At 47.8% G+C, this 19,955-nt stretch overlaps 1 protein-coding gene across 12 annotated transcripts in view; it reads left to right on the top strand.

Moving 5' to 3' along the window:
- Nucleotides 1-19,955, top strand: part of ZC3H7B (zinc finger CCCH-type containing 7B) — a 50,470-nt gene that overhangs the window by 12,166 nt on the left and 18,349 nt on the right. For 2 of the 12 annotated variants that reach the window (XM_072868259.1, XM_072868249.1), the window contains 11 exons: nt 1,796-1,876; nt 3,433-3,492; nt 4,902-4,944; nt 9,050-9,315; nt 10,225-10,573; nt 11,738-11,850; nt 12,724-12,886; nt 12,973-13,134; nt 13,996-14,201; nt 17,700-17,800; nt 18,483-18,664. In XM_072868259.1, the coding sequence (XP_072724360.1) occupies nt 1,796-1,876; nt 3,433-3,492; nt 4,902-4,944; nt 9,050-9,315; nt 10,225-10,573; nt 11,738-11,850; nt 12,724-12,886; nt 12,973-13,134; nt 13,996-14,201; nt 17,700-17,800; nt 18,483-18,664 (1,726 nt within the window). The remainder of the gene's footprint in view (nt 1-1,795; nt 1,877-3,432; nt 3,493-4,901; nt 4,945-9,049; nt 9,316-10,224; nt 10,574-11,737; nt 11,851-12,723; nt 12,887-12,972; nt 13,135-13,995; nt 14,202-17,699; nt 17,801-18,482; nt 18,665-19,955) is intronic. The other 10 variants (XM_072868268.1, XM_072868342.1, XM_072868350.1 and 7 more) reach the window with 9 other exon arrangements.

Raw genomic sequence — 19,955 nt, 5'->3', positions numbered from 1 at the left:
ACCTTTTTGAGCATCCCCTCATTTTGGTGGGAGATAGTAAGCACCTCAGGGTGGCATTTGGCTGAGGGAAGGGAAAGCTAAAGGAAGATCTTGGGGGTGACAAAGAGCAAATAAACCGCCACCCCCAAACCTCAGGCCTGCTGACAAAAAGGACAGTAATTAACTACGTGTTGTTGGGAACGGAAGTGGAGGCAGTATAGAGAGAAATATGTTCTTGATCTTGTCCAGGAATCTGAGAAGACATCTCGGAGTTATGTTGGCATGTGGAGTTGGATAGGGTAAACCTAGTAGGTGCGAGTATGAGATCAATGAAAAGAAATTATGTCAGAAGTCTTTCTGGTGAGTTTTCCACAGGGAGCAAGAAAATGGCAGACTTCAGAAGACACCTGAGAGAGTGTTTGGAAAGGCAGACTTAGCAGAGGCAAACAGAACAATGAAAATGTGATTGGTGTTAGATCTGAGAAGTGGAAGAGAGTGAGGAGGGAGCAGTGACCATGAGATTTGACCAAGAAGAGGTCTCTGGAGGGTGCAGGAACAGTTTCAGGAGAAGGTGCATCCTGAAGGGGTGTAAGATGGAGAGAGAAGAGGAAATGGACAATATAGATTCTGTCTTCACTGAGTTCAAAGAAGATGGTGACAAGACCAATGTTGAGGGTGTGTGGGAGCAAGTACAGTCAAAAAATGGCACTCCAAATTGAAAGGAAAAGTTACTGATACTCTGGGCCGAAGAACCAGAGACCAGTGAGGGGTTGAAAGGGAAAGGATGAACCTGCAGGGAGAAGGAGGTTGGAAAGACCAGCATGGCAAGTAGAGAGAGGAGAGCAAGCTTCAAGGTTGGAGATGAGGGAGGAGATACTGGGACATTAAGGAGGGGTTTCACAATAGGTTGGGCATATATTTTTTTTCTTCTTTGAAGAAACTGTTAAAGTACTCCAATAGTTTTGCGAACAGGGAGAGAGAGGAAAGCAGAAGGAAAGGGCTGTTGGTGATAAATAGGTGAAGAAGGCTGTGGCAGGTTGTTAGTCCAGGCAGAACTGGAGAGGATGGAGCAGGGAATGGACCACGGCCCAGAATTTTGTCTAAAGCCCACAGTGGTGTGTGAGTGGGCCTGGGCAGTGAGGAGGGAGGATGGTTAATGGCACGCAGCCAGGAAAGCAGAAGGATCTGCTTGACTAAGCTGAGGCAGTTTAACCAGGACCAGAGACGGTGAAAATGCCTTGTAGCTAGTAAGTTGGAAACTTGAGACTTGTTTTCAGCCTTAAAAACAAACAAGCAAAACAGGCTAGTGAATACTGTCTGCATATCAAACTGATTATTAGCTCTGTGGCTGGTGGAGAGGGAAAGTATACGGGCTGTGCATGCAGTTAGGCATGCAGGTTCCTTCTTGCCACACCAGGGCACCTTGTGGAAGCTGTATCAGCCCCCAGCATGGGGGCTGCTAGCAGCCAGCCTTGGCAGCTCCTTCAGCCATCTTGCCAGTGGGACTTGTGAACCCTGCTTTCGGAGAGTGGGTGCTTTCTTGGAAGCAGACACTTGATTCTGATTTTCTGCAGCATTGAAAGAGTGTGGGGCAAGGTCCTGGTGCAACCTCAGTATCTCAGCACGTCTGAATGACAAGAACACTTAGGTCTGCATGGACTCTCCTAGGGCTGCTCTGGCAATTGTCCACCTGCTGCTGTCCACACGTGAGGCTTCTTGGCACAGCCCAGTGTGGGTAACTGCATTCCTGTTTATTTAATTGTGTGTGCTGCAAAGGCAAAACTGAAAGTGTCCTGCCAATGGTTTTTGTCCCCAGGATGAAAGCGTCACGCAGCTGGGACAGGAGCTTGCCCAGAAGCTGGGGCTGAGGGTTCGAAAGGCATACAAAAGACCTCAGGTATGACTTTTTTTTTCTTAGAGGCTGTTCTTTGGCTCTTTCATATTTACTTTTGCACAAGTGGTATGTGCTGCTCTACAGCTATAGACACGCGTACACTACCCTGTGATCCCTCTAGCAGGCCGCTGGCTACCGTCCTTGTCCTGACCCTCTGACTCACTTTGCCTTGATCCATTTCTAACCCCATTGCCGGTCTGTGTCTACTGCCAGGATGTTTGCTGTGTCCCCAGCTAAGCTGGGCAGAGCTGGGCTGGTGCTGCAGGAGAGGCTTCTGATGCACTGGGAGCCTGTGTTTTTGGGAGGAGAGTGACATGTGGCCTGATCCCAAAGGAGGTTTTCCATCACAGTCCTTTCCCTGTTACAGGATGAGAAGAGCGGGATCCTCTGTTGCATCGGAGGCATATCTGGCTTTGTAGTGCAATGGGTCATGAGGGGTTCTTGCCCCATATCTAGGAATACACCTTCTTCGTGGTGTGGGAAAGGCTTGTGCTTTGGGCAAATGACAAGTACATATCTGGTCAGATACTAGGAAAGAAGGCAGCAAAAACCAAGTCGTGGGTCCAGTAAATTGACCCCAGTGTCTGAATCCGTAACTGGCTCTACAAGAAAGTGCTGCTGTAGCTGGAGTACTGTTGGTACTTAAATGTATACCCTGGGATGGAGCTAGAGGGCGTTAGGCCACTGCTAGCACTCTTGGATAAAGCTGCCTTGGTCACGTAAAATCCCAGGATGCGTTTTCAGGAGTAGGGAACATTACCTAGTAGTCGAGGCTTACATTTGCATCTCAGCCCTGTGCGCAGTGGTGTGTTAAACAGCCAGTACGTTCCACCTCCAGAGGGGCATCTTTGCAGTATGTGGTGAAGTGATTGGTGGGCATCCAATTTGCAGAGAGCTTTTGGAGTAAATTTGGCTGTAGCATCTTATTACTCTCTCTGACCGATCTCACGTGTGATTGGCCTACCCCCCCAAAAACCCTCAGCGTTGTAGCAGCTCTCAACCTTCTGAAATGATTCTGTCTCAAAGAAAGGGAAGTTTTATGTAGAAATATTTTTTGTAGCTGCTCACTGTGTTGGCCTTGCCACCTTTTTGCTGCTGTCATGTTACTCAGCTGTGATGGGCTTAAACCACCTGTATGTTAGAAAAATAAAAATTAAAAACTCCAAAATGCTTTTTATTATTTGAAGTTTAGTGATTGGTATTTTGATAACACCTTGCTATCTCATGTGTTCACTTCCAGCTTTCATTCCAGTGCTGTAGTGCTTTCCCAAAGTAGTAATATCTTAATGAAAAGACAAAAACTTCTCTTCCTCAGGGAAGTTCTTTGCTTCCTGATTGCATGTTGGATGTTGGGTGTTTTGCGTTGAGGTGTCCAGAACAAATATATGTCCCTTTCAGTGTTCAGAAAACTGTAGCCTTGTGTCACAGTGGCATGCCTTTTGGGGTGGCTTTTATTTTACGGGCAGTGCCTGGAAGGAAACTGTATTGTAACCCAGCTTTATCTAGTTTACAAGCATTCATGGGCTGTCTCTGTTCTAAGACCTCTCTCTTCCTTGCAGCAGGAATTGGAAACATTCTCACTACTCAGTAACGGCACGTCAATCAATTTGTCAAACCAGGTAGAGTTTGCATTCTGTGGTTCTTACTGTTCATGGATTGTGCTACTAGAATGCTTTGCAGTTTTATTTACATGCAAATTTATAGCTGTCTTTTAGGATTTAAATGTATTAATTAGTGTTTTCTGCTTTTAAGGAATATTGCCAAGGAAATTAATTTCTTTGAAAATATTTCTAGTGACAACATTTTTGATGTCAGTAATTAGATCACTGAAGATGGTTATTTTTCTTAGTTATTGTGAATGTTTGCTTTTTCTTGCATTTTAAATAAAAGTTTCCGTTTTCAAGTTTTTACATAGTTAGGGCAACGCTAAGTAAAAATCAGAAGGTGCTACTGCTGAAGAAACATACAAAATCAAATCATGAGATGTACTGAGCAAGGTACATACACATTTTATGTATTCTTTGTGTTGTCCTGTCACCTGGGAGATCCAGCTTGGGCAGGACACTGTACAAATACTAAGCTAAAATATAAGAAATTGCTGATTTCCTTGTTCCACCACTGACCAAAAAAAACCCCAAACACTTGCCGGTTTTACAGGCTATTTGGTACTTCACACTACTTCTTAAAGCAAACAAACTGTAAAACCGTAAAAATTGACATTTTGTACAACAAGATGGGATACTAAAGAATTAGTTTACCTCCCACCATTCAGTGACTTGCCTTTACATCTTTCTAGGACAGCCAGTCAGCTTTCATAGTTGTGCCTAGTTTTTCATTGGAAAATTTTCCCTTTTGCAAGAAATGAAAGTAGTTGAAAAACTAGAAGTTGCAAAAACTATTGCAGTAGATGCAGTATCTCAAAAGTAATGCTTTACTTGTGCCTTTTTAAGTTTAAGCTGCAGGCACACGTGCTTACCTCTGTTTATGTTTCTGTAAAATACGGGCTCATTTTATTCCTTGCCTGGAGCTCCAAGTCAGCAGTTGTCTTGGTGGAAACCTTCCCCTGTTTTGAGTTTGCTGTAAAAGTTTGTGGTTGTTAGATTGCAAAATATGTGAACTAAGAAACGGAACGTTTTGTAAGATCAGGCTAATCAGATCTCACACTGCATGGGGCTGACCGATTGATGTGTCCTGGGACTTGGGACACAGCGTTCTCATCCACACATGAAAAACCCTATTCTATGTACAGATTTGCTGACATGGTTGCATATTATGCAGTGCTAGTATTCCTTTGCAGCAACAGGGTTTGTCCACTGCTGGAGGTAAAAATGAATAGGCTCTTTGGATTAATGGCCTCTTAAAGTTTGTTGGTTTTACTGCTCTTGCACTGAAAGAGGCCATAAAGGAAAAGACAGGGCCAAATGCATTTAGGAGTAGTAAGGGGTCTCATCTGTGAAGTATGAATATCTTTTTAAAGATTAATTTCTGGTGATATTTTTCTCTACCCTTTCCTGCACCCTCTTTGCAGACCACTTCCAATGGATTGGGTTCAATAGATGACATTGAAACAGGTAAAGACATTTCTCTTCTCTGATTTTTGTGGCTTTGGTAAGGTATCTGAGCAGGCTGACAGGCCTGAGAGGCTCATCGCCTTCATTTGTGTCTCTTCTGCACACTCCTGGCTTTGGTAACTAGGAGGAGGAAAAGGTGGTGCGAAGCAGGAGTGTTTTTCCTGCAGAAAAGCTTTTTGTCCAGGCCCAGTGAAGGACACGTCTGGAAATTAAAACGGTCTGCTGAGGTACACAGCTCTCTCCAGTTGTGCTTTCTTAAAGCTGGGCTTGGCAAAACTTCTGAAACTCTGCTCCCAGCCAAAACAGTCCAGATAAAGTGAAGTTAAGGTTGTAGGCGGCTGTTTGTGCTCTGAGCATGTATGGTCCTCCAAGATGTTGAGGTGGAGGAAGTTAAAACAAATGGAGTTGGGAGGGACCCAGGGAGAGCTGTGTTCAGGGTTAGGCACCCAGGAGGAGCAGGAGGAGGGCTACAGGGTTGCTTTTCTCATGCCAGGAAACAAGTGACCTTAACTCTGCCCCTGTAAAAAGGCTTGCTATGTGCTTTGCCCTTTGTTGTGTGCTGGAGCATTGAACTCATGCCTCTGAGCACATCAGTCTTTGCTCCTTTGAAAGGTAGCTGTGTGTGTGAAGGTAAGTGTGAACACTTAACCACTGCAAGTAGCAATTTCTCTTTTTATAGAAAAAACTAATTTCATTATTAGAGTGCTTTGGTGTCTATTTTGGAAAACATGTTAGTTCTCTGTTGAATGCCAGTTCAGCAACTGAATGCTACATGCAATCATGAGACCCAGTTCTGTGAATTAAAGAGAGTTTTTCACATTATTTTGTTGTGCTAAAATGAACTGGACTCCTACTGCAGAGTAAAGAGTGATTGCATCCAGTAAGCTCTTTATCTAATCATGATTTAGTGTAAGAGCAGTATGCCACCTTTGCTGCAGTTCAGGCAGAGAGAACCTTTACTGCTAGGAAATCTTTTCAAAAGCACTGAAATTACATGTTATCCCATTGCCCTGAGAGTGGTGTGCCACCAGGAGGGCTGTGGGTGCTGGGTACCTCGAGAGTTTCAGATTCAAAGCTTTTTTAGCAAGGGTTTTTTGTTGTTGTTGTTTTGTTTTAAGATGCAAACTCCTGAAGCCCCTTCTCCCATGCTTTGCTTGAAGTCATCTGATTAACTCAGCCCTGCCCTGCACAGATCATGGCTCAGATCTGGCTCAGCGTGGCCTTTGGCCAGCTAATGCACTAGGGAACCACTGCTGTCTTGGGAAGCAGAGCTAGAAAAAAAGCTTTTAAAAGCTTTAAAAGTACAGGCTTTTAAAAGCACTGTACTTGCCCCTCTGGGACAGGCAGGTGTACGGCCAGAGAAGCTACCAGGTGGGGGGCATGGTATGAGAGACTTGATTCGGGGGAGCAGATGGACAAGACCCTCATTGGGCTTATAATAATAATACGTGGAGCTTAGTATCATGACAGTGGCAGAAATCAGAGGGAGGCAGGTGTGTGCTTGTGATCTGCTCATCAAAGAAGGCTGTTTTATTTTTTTAAGATGGAGCAGACATTAGGTGAATGCAGGAGGTGCATGAGCTTTCTGGAAGGAGAGTACATGAGATGTGGGTATGGTGGCTGGTGAGTGAGGTCAACAGATTGGGTGTCCTGAGGAAAGCAGGAATGGGAAAGGAGGGACAGGGGCAAAGATTGGACAGAGGGGAATGGGAGGAAGCGGCTGAAGGAATGGCAGGGTTTGGGTGGTCGGGGAGAGGGGAGCAGACATCTCCCCTCTGCCCCTTGCAAGTAGTGGAACCTGTTGGTCCCTGCTTTTCTCCTCGACCTTCACATGCACTGAGCTGTGGGGGTCCCATATCATTCTCTGCCTTTTGGTCATGCGTTCAGCTTTTTATGGTTTTAGGCCTCTTAGGGTGTGTGAAGGCCTCTTTCCTCTGCTTCCCAGTCTGAGTGGGAACCAGAGGGCCTCGTTCATTCCTCAGAGAAGGTCTGAACTTCTGGATCCTTTGGGGCCTTGTCGTTGTGAACCCTTTTGCTCGCCCCTGCATGTGTCCCTGGCCCTTCTAGCGTGTCCTGAACATCTTGTTGGCCCCATGGGGATCTTGGCAGTACTCCAGATTTAAACATCTGAAGAACGGGAGGGCACAAGCCATCCCTTTGTACTGAGGGAAATCTGGCTGAGCTACCAGTGATGAGGCCAGCGCCGAGGGAAGCTGGATGGCTGGCTCCCAAGTGTGGCTGGGGGGCCCGTGCCAAAGGGAGATGAGCTGAGAGAAGTCATTGCAAAGGGGACATGGCGTTGGAGCCGAGCCTGATCTGGGGGGCAGCTGAAAAACTAAGGACGTTTACAGCCTTCCTTTGAGCCGCTGCCTGTGGGGAATGTGTCCAGCTGCAGCACTGAAAACCTGTGTTTGGATCCCATAAGGCACAACATGCGCCTTCCTTCGATTGCATGCATGAGGTTGTGGAGAGGGACCTGTGTCTGTCCCTTGCTGCTTCCCCCTGCTTTCCCTGCCTTTTGTCACGGCTTGGCCTCCAGGCCTTGCACAGCGACCTTGGCTGTGGTCCATCCACACGGTCCATCCACATGGACCACTCACAACAAATGCTGGAGGAAAGATTGCAGGGGGTGGTGGTGTGCTCCTAGTGGGGTGAGAGATAAGAGAGCCTGTGTGTGTGGTCTCTGCTGTTGTTTTGTTCAGGACTTGGGGGTTTGCAGGAATTGCTGATTTGCTGAGCTCTCTAAGAAGGGCACCAACACAGTCCTCGGTCAGTGAACATGCAGTGTAGAGGATAGCAACATGGCTCACTTGTCCAGTCCCAGTTAGAAAGGGATAGCTGAGTTCTCCTGGGGGCTGAGTGAACAGAGCTTGTACAGACAGGATGCAGCATTTCTTGCTGGATCAAGATTTGTGTCTTGGAAGCTTGTCTAATTTCTTTCCTGCTCTTACCAGTCTTTCTAATAAAAGCTATTGTCTCTCCTTCCAAACTTTGCCTTGCTTGTAGCCTTAGACCATCATAGCTATAGTGCAGCCACTGCTATGTGGATGGAGAAGGTAGCATCTTTGTCTTATTTCTTTTCTTTTATTCCAGGACATCTGCACAGGGGCAGAATTAAGGTAGTTTGGGTGCTTGGTTTGAGAACTGCAAATATAACGCTGCATTTTCTGAATTTCTAACATTTGACTTTTTTTTTTTTAACCTTTAATTTTTTGGAGAATAAAATGCTCTTCTGTGAAGAATATGTGCTTGTAACCTTAACTTCACATAACAGAGGTTTATATTGCATGATGGGACCATCTTACTGTTTCAGTAATGTACTGGAGAGGCAAGTAAAATCACTGTCTCTCTCCTGCCCCGACTGTGGCTCACACAAGTTCCCAAGGGGATGTTTGCTGCTGAGGTGTTGAGCGGGAGTGTGAGCAGCAACCTCCCACCTGCGGACATCAGGAAGCACTCAAGAGCAGGGAATTTACTTGGGTAAAGACAGCTGAGTGAGTCTGATGGCGTTTTTGGGGGACACATTGTTAGCACAACCTGGTCTGAGCACCCAATCTGTGACTCTCTTCCCGGGAGGATCTTGTGTTTTTTATCTTCTGCCAATTAGGATGCCTGAGGTTTTAGAGAGGGCGTGTGAATAAGCAAGCTTTCAGCTGGGATATGAAAGCTCCAAGGAGTAGAGAAGGCAGTGATCTCTGCCAAATGCATTAGTGAGGAACATTAAAGAAAACACTAGGTGGTGGGTTATAGTGAAATTGGATTATGTGCCCCTGGCCTTTAGTCCTGGCCACAGTGAATTCAGTAACTGCTCAGCCACAGGTTTTTTGTTGTTCCTGGTTACTGTACGTGCTTGCCAAATCCTGACAGTCAGTCTGGGCACTGGCCCTTAGAGCTTATTTCAGCTATCAGTGAGCCATTGGAGACTGGAAACAAAAATGAAAGGGCAAAACCTCTTCAGACCAGAGCCCCTCCTCTTGGAAAATTGGCATACTTGGTTTTTGTGATTTGATGGAGTTGTACAATACTGTTTTTGCCAGGCTGTGCTCTGCTTGCCCCCTGCAAGAGGCTGTCCTGGGTGACTGGCTCTGTTTCTCCCTCATCACAGACTGCTCTATGGACCTGCAGTGCCTCCCAGCTCCTGTGGCCACTTCCATCCCTGTGAGCGAGGGGCTGCCCCCTTTGCCCTCTGACTCAGATGCAAAGGGCTTGCCTACCTCGCTCCCTGCTGCCGGCTTGCTCCCGTCTCCAGACTGCGTGTCCCTGCCAGTGCCTGAGAGTGTGGAGGATTTCACAGATGGGGACATCATTGGGGAAGAACTGGACTCCCTCCTGGACTCCCTCGCCGAAGGGTCACCATACCCTCTAGTAAGAGTGGGTGCTGCATGGATCCCCTGCTTCTTGTTCCAAATAGGTCCTTGGAGCAGGTGGATACGCATGCTGCCTCTCTCTCTTTCTGTCACTCTTTCCTCCTAGCTCTTCCTCTGGCAAAACTCATTAATTCCTTCCTTTATTTCTGCAACTGGCTTGTGAGTATCTAAAGAGCCCACCTCCAAGCCTGCTTTGCTGTCTGCAACTTCATGGAGCTGCCCCTCAAAAGATACCCAAGGTAGCCTTCCCTTGCCATCACCTTCCCCCTGGCCTCTGGTGTCCATGGAGTTGAAGCAGGCCTGAGGGTAGAAGTGAGTGTGCTGAAGCAGGAATGATGGATGTATTTTATACAGTGGGCATGCTCTAATCTCCTTGTATTTTGTGCAGGCTGCATTCAGCCTAAGCTCTTTGAAGAGGTCTAGGAGCTGTAGAGACAATCTGTCTTCATATTTATGTTGGATTTTAGTTGCCAGTGTTGCTGATGTTATGTGAGCCAACTTGGGTCTGGAAGCAATATAATCATATTCATGCAGGTTACCACTCGAGCCAAAAAGCTCTAATGAGAGGTGCCACGAGTAATGGTCATTACCCTGACCTCGGCGCTGTGTGTACTCAGCTGCACCATTTCTCAACCTGAGCTGGTTTAAGTGTCCAGTGCAGGGCTCTGTCTTGCAGACTGATGAGCTCAGGTAGCCCGACACCTCCTCAGGGCCCTCGGTCCAGACTGTGTGCCATGTAGATAGATTAGAAAGTCTGTGGGAAGTCTGCAGGAGGATGGAGCTGCCAGGTATCCTTTTGCTTCAGATAATACAGTACGCACTTGAGTGGGAGCCTGTTGCTCTCTGTGTTCGCTCACTCTTTGCTCCTCGTTCCTAATGTGCTGTTTATCCTCCCCTTCCCAATTCCCCAAAGTCTCTGGTCCAGGGCACCATTCCTACCAACCTGCCAACAGAGATGCCCCAGCTGATCCCTGTGTTTCCGGGGGGAACTCCACTGCTGCCCCCAGTCGTGACAGCCAGCATCCCTGTCTCCACCCCGCTGCCACCTGCTTCCTTTGGCCTGGTGATGGATCCCACCAAGCAGCTCTCCTCCTCCTCTGTCCTGGATGCCTTCGAGGCCCCACCGGGAGGAAGTGGCGGCTCCACCTTAGATTCACTGGATTCCCTGGATCTGCTCCCCTACACAGACTCACGGCTTGATGCCCTGGACTCCTTTGGGACAAGCAGAGGGTCACTGGATGCCTTGGATTCCTTTGCCATTGGTAGGTGCAGGGCTGACGGGGTTTTGTGCTGCTTTACCTGTGAATGCGTGCCAAAATTATTTCCTTCAGTGCTGAGAACATCTGTCATATAGCTCTGTCTGCCAGTGCTGCAGAATGGGAGTACAAATGTAGAATGTCTTGGACAGAGCAGCTGAATATGTCGAGATCAGCAGTAATGAGAAAGGCTATAGGTGTGTGTAATCCCAGATAACCAGTATGTGCATGGTGTGAAATCTCAGAGGAGAAAGGAACACAAAGGTGTATAATGATGAGTGATGAGATTTAAACCTGGCTTGGTGTCCAGGACACCTCCCTTGGCAGAATTTGCTAGGCTATAACATGATTCCTCCACCCTCCCCAATGACTCTTTGACATTTTGGACCAAAGGAGCAAAATCCTGGTGAGTGTTTTAGATGATATAGGACCTTGTTGTGCTGGGCAGAATGGTAGAGGCCAAGGTGGGTCTCTCCCATCTCTGGATTCAGGGCAGTGAGTATCCTGTTGAATGGGGCACTGCAGTTGGATTCCTTTGCCATTGGTAGGTGCAGGGCTGACGGGGTTTTGTGCTGCTTTACCTGTGAATGCATGCCAAAATTATTTCCTTCAGTGCTGAGAACATCTGTCATATAGCTCTGTCTGCCAGTGCTGCAGAATGGGAGTACAAATGTAGAATGTCTTGGACAGAGCAGCTGAATATGTCGAGCTCAGGAGTAATGAGAAAGGCTATAGGAGCAAAGCTGTGGAGGATGGTCGGCAAAGAGTAGGTCCCCTCCTGTCCCAGGAGGGAAGACAGGTTTCTTCTTGACTAACGTGTCCCCAGTATTGCAGCAAAAGTATTTTGAGAAAAGCAGAGATTGTCCAGTCAGCACTTCAACACTCATATTCACCTCAGGATTGGGCTGCCTTGGAGCTGCCACCGTGGGAATGCCAGTGCTCAGCAGCACAGAGTTGGGTTCAGTAGGGTTTGGGGAGCAAGAAGGCCTTTCCTGAAGTTTTTCAAAGACTTAGACAGGTGGTTTGGGGAAAAAGTACTAAAATGTTATGAAATAAATAAAGCAAATGGATTTAATAAGCATTTGTTTGTCTTTCTGTGAGCAGAACTGCCTCTGAAAGTAAAATGATTGTTTTTGTTTTGTGGGGCTTTTTTCCCCTTCTTTTGCCCAGAAGAAACTAGCCCTCAGGAACTGCGACACCCACCTGGCAGCCAAAAACCATCCCCCGTGGTGAGTGAGCCGCTCCCCCGTGCTGATGTCCCAAGGTGCTCTGGAGCCAAGGTAGTAGTGACTTGTAGGTAATTTGGGCCCCTCTTCTTAACCTGCCCCAGTGAGTGTTGCCTCCCATGTTGCGGCAAGGCAGGTAAAGATTTCCCCAGTCAGTAGGAAGGCGTTTGTTCCATCTTCATTTTTGTCTGCAGCTGTGCATATTGCCAAGGTAAACATGCTGTGACCTAGGTTGTAGGCTAAACGGGATCATGGAGGCCAGTGTCACACTATATCTGGCAGCCACATAACACTGAAGGATGAGGTGGAGTAAGCCAGCTTTGTCTTAAAACTAGTGAGGTTCTTTGCTCCTCTCTGCCCCTGTCAGGAGGCTTTTCCAGATACACTGTCCTGGCCCTGTCCCATGTATCCAGTCTTGGAGGAAAAGGGGAGGATTATCTATGGTTAGCAAGCTTGGAACAAGAATTATTCTTAAGTTCCTGGCATCCTGCTATCCCTGCTACTTCAATGTGAAGCTAAGTCTCTGTCCTCAGATTAATCTGCTCCCTAAAGACTCACTGATAAGTGGTTTGTTTTTTACCCAGGTTGGGATAGGGTTGATTTGAGAGTCTTCAAATGCAGAGTTGGTCATGATGGAAGGGATGGGAAGGAGTGAGGGGGACATTTTGTTCTGTGGCTTGTGATAGAAAACTGAGGTCCCTTACCAAGAGAGAAAAAGGCCCATCTTTGAAGAGAACATACCATGCTGTTTGTTGTCTTTGAAAAGGTTGTGTGCAGCTCTTTTGGAAATGCAGTTTCAGATGTGAATATTTTGATGAGAGAGAAAATGAGGAAGGTTTTTGTGAGACAGGAATGGGGCAAGGGATTAGAGAGGTTTCTTACCCATGCGGTTGCAGAGCTGAGAAAAGAGGTACATGTGGTTTTGCTCAGGTCAGCCTTGGTGGAGTGAGTCACCCAGCTGTGCCCAAGGTCACCGAGCACCTGCTGTCCCAGCCGGAACCAGTAATGCCCAACACAGCCCTGCTGGTGAAGAACCCCCTGGCATCTACTCACATCTTCAAACAAGCCTGTCATATCTGCTACCCCAAAACAGGTGATGCGTTTGCTCTGCCACCCAGAGCGCTGGCCTGGGCTAGAGGTTGTCTTTCCCTGGGCTGATGGGGTTATTCTCTCTTGCAGGGCCCAAGGCTGGTGATTACACCTATCGGGAAGGCTTGGAGCACAAGTGTAAGCGGGACATCCTGCTGGGCAGGCTGAAGAACTCAGAAGACAAGACCTGGAAGAGGATCCGTCCTCGCCCAACCAAAACCAACTTTGTAGGATCCTATTACCTGTGCAAAGGTGATCTGGAGGGGATAGGTGGCTGGGAAGGGGCTGTATGGTGCGTGCCAGGGGAGGTTGGGAGAGGACTTCCAGTTGGTATCACCTGCTGTCTTTGGGGTCTTCCTGTCCCATCAGTAGCCCATGGACTGGGAGGCTCAGTATAATGAAAGGCAATGAGCTGCCATGCTGCGGAGAGCAGGCGGCTTTTAAAGTGGTGGAGCAGAAGAGTTGCAAAGGCATAGTGAGGTGCTGTGCACAGCCAAGCACTCAGAGCTGCCCTGTTGATGTGGGCTTTGCTGAGAACCTGCCTCCTGTACATGTGCCTGCATTAGTCCTACTCCACCCAGCAGCCCCATGGTAGGGTTGTGGTTCTGCCTAGGGAAAAGCTCTCTCTGCCTGCTCCTTTGCTCCAGCCCATCCCTCCGTACATGCAGGCAATGTGACCAGACTTGTCGCTGAGGCAGTGTCATTACAAAGTACCTAATGAAGTGGGGAGATTGCAAGAGCCAAGATAACAGGGCTCCTTAGTGCTGGGCTGCTAGGAGAACTTAATCTGGATTGGCTTTAAAAGGAGACGGTTAAATCGTGGTCTGTCCCTGGCCAGGCACTGAATTAAAGCAGGCCTCCATTTTGAGATGGTTTCCACAACAGATGGCATTACTTGAGATTGTCACAATTCAGTGGTTTGCATTAACTTTCCTGAATGTCTTGGTGTAGACAAACTTGGGGGGAGATGTCTTTTCTTTTTTCTTTAACTCTGTATTTTCTTGCTTTCAGCTCCTTGTGAGGTGTGGGCAGTGGGAGGAGACAAGAGAGAGTTTAGTTTCTGACTGGGCTGCCCTCCCTGTGTGGTGGTGTGTGCTGTTTGTTGCTTTGTAGATATGCTTAACAAGCAGGACTGTAAGTACGGGGATAACTGCACCTTCGCGTACCACCAGGAAGAGATCGACGTGTGGACGGAGGAGAGGAAGGGGACCCTCAACCGTGACCTCCTCTTTGACCCGCTAGGTGGGATCAAGCAGAGCAGCCTCACCATTGCCAAGCTCCTCAAGGAACATCAGGGCATCTTCACCTTCCTCTGTGAGGTACAGAGCTGGTGGGAGGGAGCAGGCACCCTTCATCATCTCCTCAGTATATATCTGGACAATTGATGTGTTGACAGTTGCCATCACGGAAACATGGTGGAATGACTTGCACAACTGGAGTGCTGCAATGGATGGCTATAAACTCTTCAGGAGGGATAGGCGAGGCAGGAGAGGCGGTGGGGTAGCCCTGTATGTTAGGGAGTGTTTTGACTGTCTAGAGCTTAATGATGGTGACGATAGGGTTGAGTGTTATGGGTAAAAATCAGGGAGAAGGCTAACAGGGCAGATATCGTGGTGGGAGTCTGTTATAGACCGCCCAACCAGGATGAAGAGGCAGACCAAATATTCTGTAAGCAGCTTGGAGAAGTTTCACAATCACTAGCCCTTGTTCTCGTGGGGGACTTCAACTTCCCAGATGTCTGCTGGAAATACAATACAGCAGAGAGGAAACAGTCTAGGAGGTTCCTGGAGTGTGTGGAAGATAACTTCCTGACACAGCTGGTGAGTGAGCCAACTAGGGAGGGTGCCCTGCTGGACCTGTTGTTTGTGAACAGAGAAGGACTTGTGGGTGATGTGATGGTTGGAGGCCACCTTGGGCATAAGCAGTCATGAAATTATAGAGTTTTTGATTCTTGGAGAAGTAAGGAGGGGGATCAGCAGAACTGCCACCTTGGACTTCTGGAGGGCAGACTTTGGCCTGGTTAGGAGACTGGTTGACAGAGTCCCTTGGGAGGCAGCCCTGAAGGGCAAAGGAGTCCAGGAAGGCTGGACATTCTTCAAGAAGGAAATCTTAAAGGCACAGGAGCAGGCCGTCCCCACATGCTGAAAGACGAGCTGGCAGGGAAGAAGACCAGCCTGGCTGAACAGAGAACTTTGGCTGCAGCTGAGGAAAAAAAGGAGAGTTTATGACCTTTGGAAGAAGAGGCAGGCAACTCAGGAGGACTACAAGGATGTCGTGAGGTTATGCAGGGAGAAAATTAGAAGGGCCAAAGCCCAGCTAGAACTTAATCTGGCTACTGCCGTAAAAGACAGTAAAAAATGTTTCTATAAATACATTAGCACCAAAAGGAGGGCTAAGGAGAATCTCCATCCTTTATTGGATGTGGGGGGAAACCTAATGATAAAGGATAAGGAAAAGGCTGAGGTACTTAAAGCCTTCTTTGCCTCAGTCTTTAATAGTAAGACCAGTTGTTCTCTGGGTACCCAGCCCCTGAGCTGGAAGACAGGGATGGGGAGCAGAATGAAGCCCCCATAATCCAAGGGGAAATGGTTAGTGACCTGCTATACCATTTAGACACACACAAGTCTATGGGGCCAGATGGGATCCACCCAAGGGTACTGAGGGAGCTGGTGGAAGTGCTCACCAAGCCCCTTTCCATCATTTACCAGCAGTCCTGGCTAACTGGGAAGGTCCCAGTTGACTGGAAGTTAGCAAATGTGACGCCCATCTACAAGAAAGGCCAGAAGGAGGGTCTCGGGAATTACAGGCCTGTCAGCCTGACCTCGGTGCCAGGGAAGGTTATGGAGCAGATCATCTTGAGTGCCATCGTGTGGCACGTACAGGACAACCAGGTGATCAGGCCCAGTCAGCATGGGTTTATGAAAGGCAGGTCCTGCTTGACTAACCTGATCTCCTTCTATGACAAGGTGACCTGCTTAGTGGATGAGGGAAAGGCTGTGGATGTTGTCTATCTAGACGTCAGTAAAGCCTTTGACACCGTTTCCCCCAGCATTCTCCTGGAGAAACTGGCTGCTCGTGGCTTGGACAGGTGTACTCTTCGCTGGGTAAAAAACTGGCTGGATGGCCGGGCCCAAAGAGTTGTGGTGAATGGAGTTTACTCCAGTTGGCAGCCGGTCACAAGTGGTGTTCCCCAGGGCTCAGTATTGGGGCCAGTTCCGTTTAATATCTTTATCAATGATCTGGGCAAGGGGATCGAGTGCACCCTCAGTAAGTTTGCAGCTGACACCAAGTTGGGCAGGAGTGATCTTCTTGAGGCAAGGAAGGCTCTACAGAGGGACCTGGACAGGCTGGGGCCAATTGTATGAGGTTCAACAAGGCCAAGTGCAAGGTCCTGCACTTGGGTCACAACAACCCCATGCAACGCTACAGGCTTGGGGAAGAGTGGCTGGAAAGCTGCCTGGCAGAAAAGGACCTGGGGGTGTTGGTCGACAGCCGCCTGAATATGAGCCAGCAGTGTGCCCAGGTGGCCAAGAAGGCCAATAGCATCCTGGCTCATATCAGAAACAGTGTGTCCAGCAGGCCTAGGGAAGTGATTGTCCCCCTGTGCTCGGCACTGATGAGACCTCACCTGACCTGTGTTCAGTTTTGGGCCCCTCATTACAAGAGAGACATTGAGGTGCTGGAGTGTGTCCAGAGAAGGGCAGCGAAACTGGTGAAGGGTCTAGAGCACAAGTCTTCTGAGGAGCAGCTGAGGGAACTGGGGTTGTTCAGCCTGGAGAAGTGGAGGCTCAGGGGAGACCTTATCGCTCTCTACAACTACCTGAAAGGAGGTTGTAGCGAGGTGGGGGTCGGTCTCTTCTCCCAAGTAACAAGCCATAGGACAAAAGGAAATGGCCTCAAGTTGCACCAGGGGAGGTTTAGATTGGATATTAGGAAAAATTTCTTCACCCAAAGGGCTGTCAAGCATTGGAACAGGCTGCCCAGGGAAGTGGTTGAGTCACCATCGTTGGAGGTATTTAGAAGACGTGTAGATGTGGTGCTTAGGGACATGGTTTAGTGGTGGACTTGGCAGTGCTAGGTTAACAGTTGGACTTGATGATCTTAAAGGTCTTTTCCAACCTAAATGGTTCTATGGTTCTATATGTGCCAGCCAGTGCCCTGATCCCAGAAGGGCAGTGAGCAGTGGATGCAGCTGTGCAGGAGAAAGGAGAGGTAGTTTTCCTCCTTAGCCCTGCAGCTGAACCAGGTGCACACAGCCTCATGGGATCACCTGTCTCTTTCTCTGTCTTGAGGTGTTGCTTTAAATTGTAATTTAGCCCCAGCTACTTAAGAAATCAGAACCCCGTAATGCAACAAATTCCCACTTGATGTCTGTGCTGAGCCACTGAGTCAATCAGTTAAGGATTGGCTTGTACCGTCTTGATGCTCTGCAGCAGAGAGTTTCCCACACTGGCAGTAGTACATGTAAAGGGACATGTTCTTTGCTGTGAACTGGCTGGTTTTTTTATTTCTCCCCATCGTTTCTCCCTTGTTCTTCCTCTGTTGGCTAACTGGGAAAGAATATGTGGCGCTGACCAAAATTTTTCCAACCACAATGGAGGGTACTGTTGAGAATAAGCCAAGAAATGTTGTCTGGAAGCTTTTCCAAAAATTCACTTGCTTTATTTTAAAGCCCTACCACAAAGTTTTCACCAGGCTTCTTCTAACTTTGAACCTTAGAATAGGCTGGCTCTGGTTCTTCTTCCCCTTCCAAGTGAAGTGGCTCTGGTTCGCTGCTCTCTAAGGTTTTCCCAGCATGATAATTCTTCTCTTCTCAGATTTGCTTTGACAGCAAACCCCGGATTATCAGCAAAGGGACCAAGGACACACCATCTGTCTGCTCCAACCTTTCTGCCAAACACAGTTTCCATGACAACAAGTGAGTGAACATTTTTTGTGCTGATGGGAACAATTTCTCACAAGTCCAGCCAGTTTAACTCCAGGGCCCTGGTCTCTTTCTTTCTTTCCTCCCAGTGGGTTCCAATCATAGGGCAGCTCAAAGCATGATAAATAGCACTGTGTGCTTCACCCTCTGTGTTTGCCTCTGGTGCTGAGGGATTTCAGGCATCAGCAAAGCCCTTTGGAGTCAGCCTAAGTTTTCCATTGACTTAATTTGCCTTTCAGTTTGGGCTTTACATAAAAGTCAAACCAAAGATCCTCTACCTCAGGATCCTGCCTCTGACTGGCTGGTAATGAACATTTAGGAAAACAAGTATAAGAAGCATGTAAAGTAATACAACCCCTTCTGGTTCCTGGCAACCTTAGACTTAGGCACTTGCTGAGCCAGAGGAGTTGGTATCTTTGCTGCATATTTTGAAATGTGTCTGATCTCTGAACTTAAGCAGAGCATCACCCATGGGCTGAGGAGGTTGAAAATACCTACCTAGGGTTGATAGAGTGGGAGGGCAGGGGTTTGATTTTCCCAGTGGGGGTCTGCCTCTCCCAGAGTTGATTTTCTGTGTCCTTTGCTGGCCCAGTCAAATGTCTGAAAGTCATATGTAAGGAGGAGGGGGTGAAGATTTGATCCTCTGGTGCTTCATATTTCTCTGGCCTGGCTGCAGGTGTCTGGTCCACATTGTGCGTTCCACCTCCCTGAAATACTCCAAGATCCGCCAGTTCCAGGAGCACTTCCAGTTCGACGTGTGCCGACATGAGGTGCGTTATGGTTGCCTGCGCGAGGACAGCTGCCACTTTGCTCATAGTTTCATCGAGCTCAAGGTCTGGCTGCTGCAGCAATATTCAGGTGAGCGTGACTTGGTGTAGGGCTGGTGATGTGTATACCTGAGTTTCCTCCAGTGTGTACGTGAGGCCAGTTGAGAGGGGAAGAGGGTGATTTAGGAGTACTGAGAAGTTGTCACTCACTTGTGCATATACTTACTCTGTCTCCTCAGGGACACAGAAAAGAGGGCCAAGGTGTTCTGTGAGATGATTTGGCCCTTGTCCCTTTACATGTGCTAATGTAATTTGCAGGCCAGGAAGCCTTTCCCTTGGAACCAGCTGCATAAGTTGAAATGATTACTAGGTAGGGCTGAATCCCCAGAGGTGTTTTGGTGCTTAAATCCTGTGCAAGACCCTAAATAGCAGCTGGCCCCCTGAGTGACTGTCTGGTGCAGTGAGAATGGCAGCATGCACAGGTGACAAAGCAGTTATATAAAGCAAGGTTGTGCATCTCCACTTTCTCTAAACAAACTCACCAACAGTGGGAAAAGACAAGATACTCCATGTTTCCCAAAAAGGCTTTGATGACATGCTTCTGAAGAGGCTATTGCAGAAATTATATTCAGTTCACTCATATAATGACACTTCCGCATCTGGCACTTTCAGTCCTCTCTCTCTCTCTGACACGTTGGAGGGTTTCTCTTGCTGCTGTCCTGTTAACTGAGTGGATGCTGGTCCACCCACAATGCTACCTACATCTTTTTTCACCCCAGGGTCTTGTTTAGTGCAGGACCCAGCCTGGTAATGGAAGTACTTCAGAGAGGAAACACGTTATGGATGTTTCTCACCATTCTTTGATGTAATTGGGGGCAACTTCTTTAATTTATTGTTCAAGTGCCTGTCACTGTTGTTCAGTGCAGTCCTTGGCCTTGCCTTGGCTCATGAGGGACAGTGATGAACAAGTAGCACACTGTGGCAAATGCCATCTTTTATTCTTCCTGTTTGGCCTCACTTGTGGCCACAGGAAATTAAAAAATTACAACACCAGAGTTTCCAAGACAGCATGTTGCCTGTGAGCCATAGGCCACCATTGCTGCATTACATGCTTATGATACTGCCCGTAGTACTCTGGACACTCTAATATTCAGGCACCTTGTTCTTTTCCCCACCCCATGGTTGGTTTATTTTTGTTGGTGTTTTTTTTAGAAAAAGTTTCTTTGCTCCCTCCTTCCCTCCCTCCCTATTCCTTCCTCTTCAGCCTGTAGAAAAAATGGTTAGACTGATTTTTGCTTCTTGCCTTCTTTACTTGAAGAAGTAATTTCCAAAGGGGAAGCTGAGGGGATTAAACAAGCCATGAGTTTAGCTGCAGAGGTGGT

The sequence above is a fragment of the Ciconia boyciana genome, chromosome 1, assembly GCF_034638445.1.
Source record: "Ciconia boyciana chromosome 1, ASM3463844v1, whole genome shotgun sequence".
NCBI lineage: Eukaryota > Metazoa > Chordata > Aves > Ciconiiformes > Ciconiidae > Ciconia > Ciconia boyciana.
This window is presented reverse-complemented; position numbering and strand designations above follow the sequence as displayed.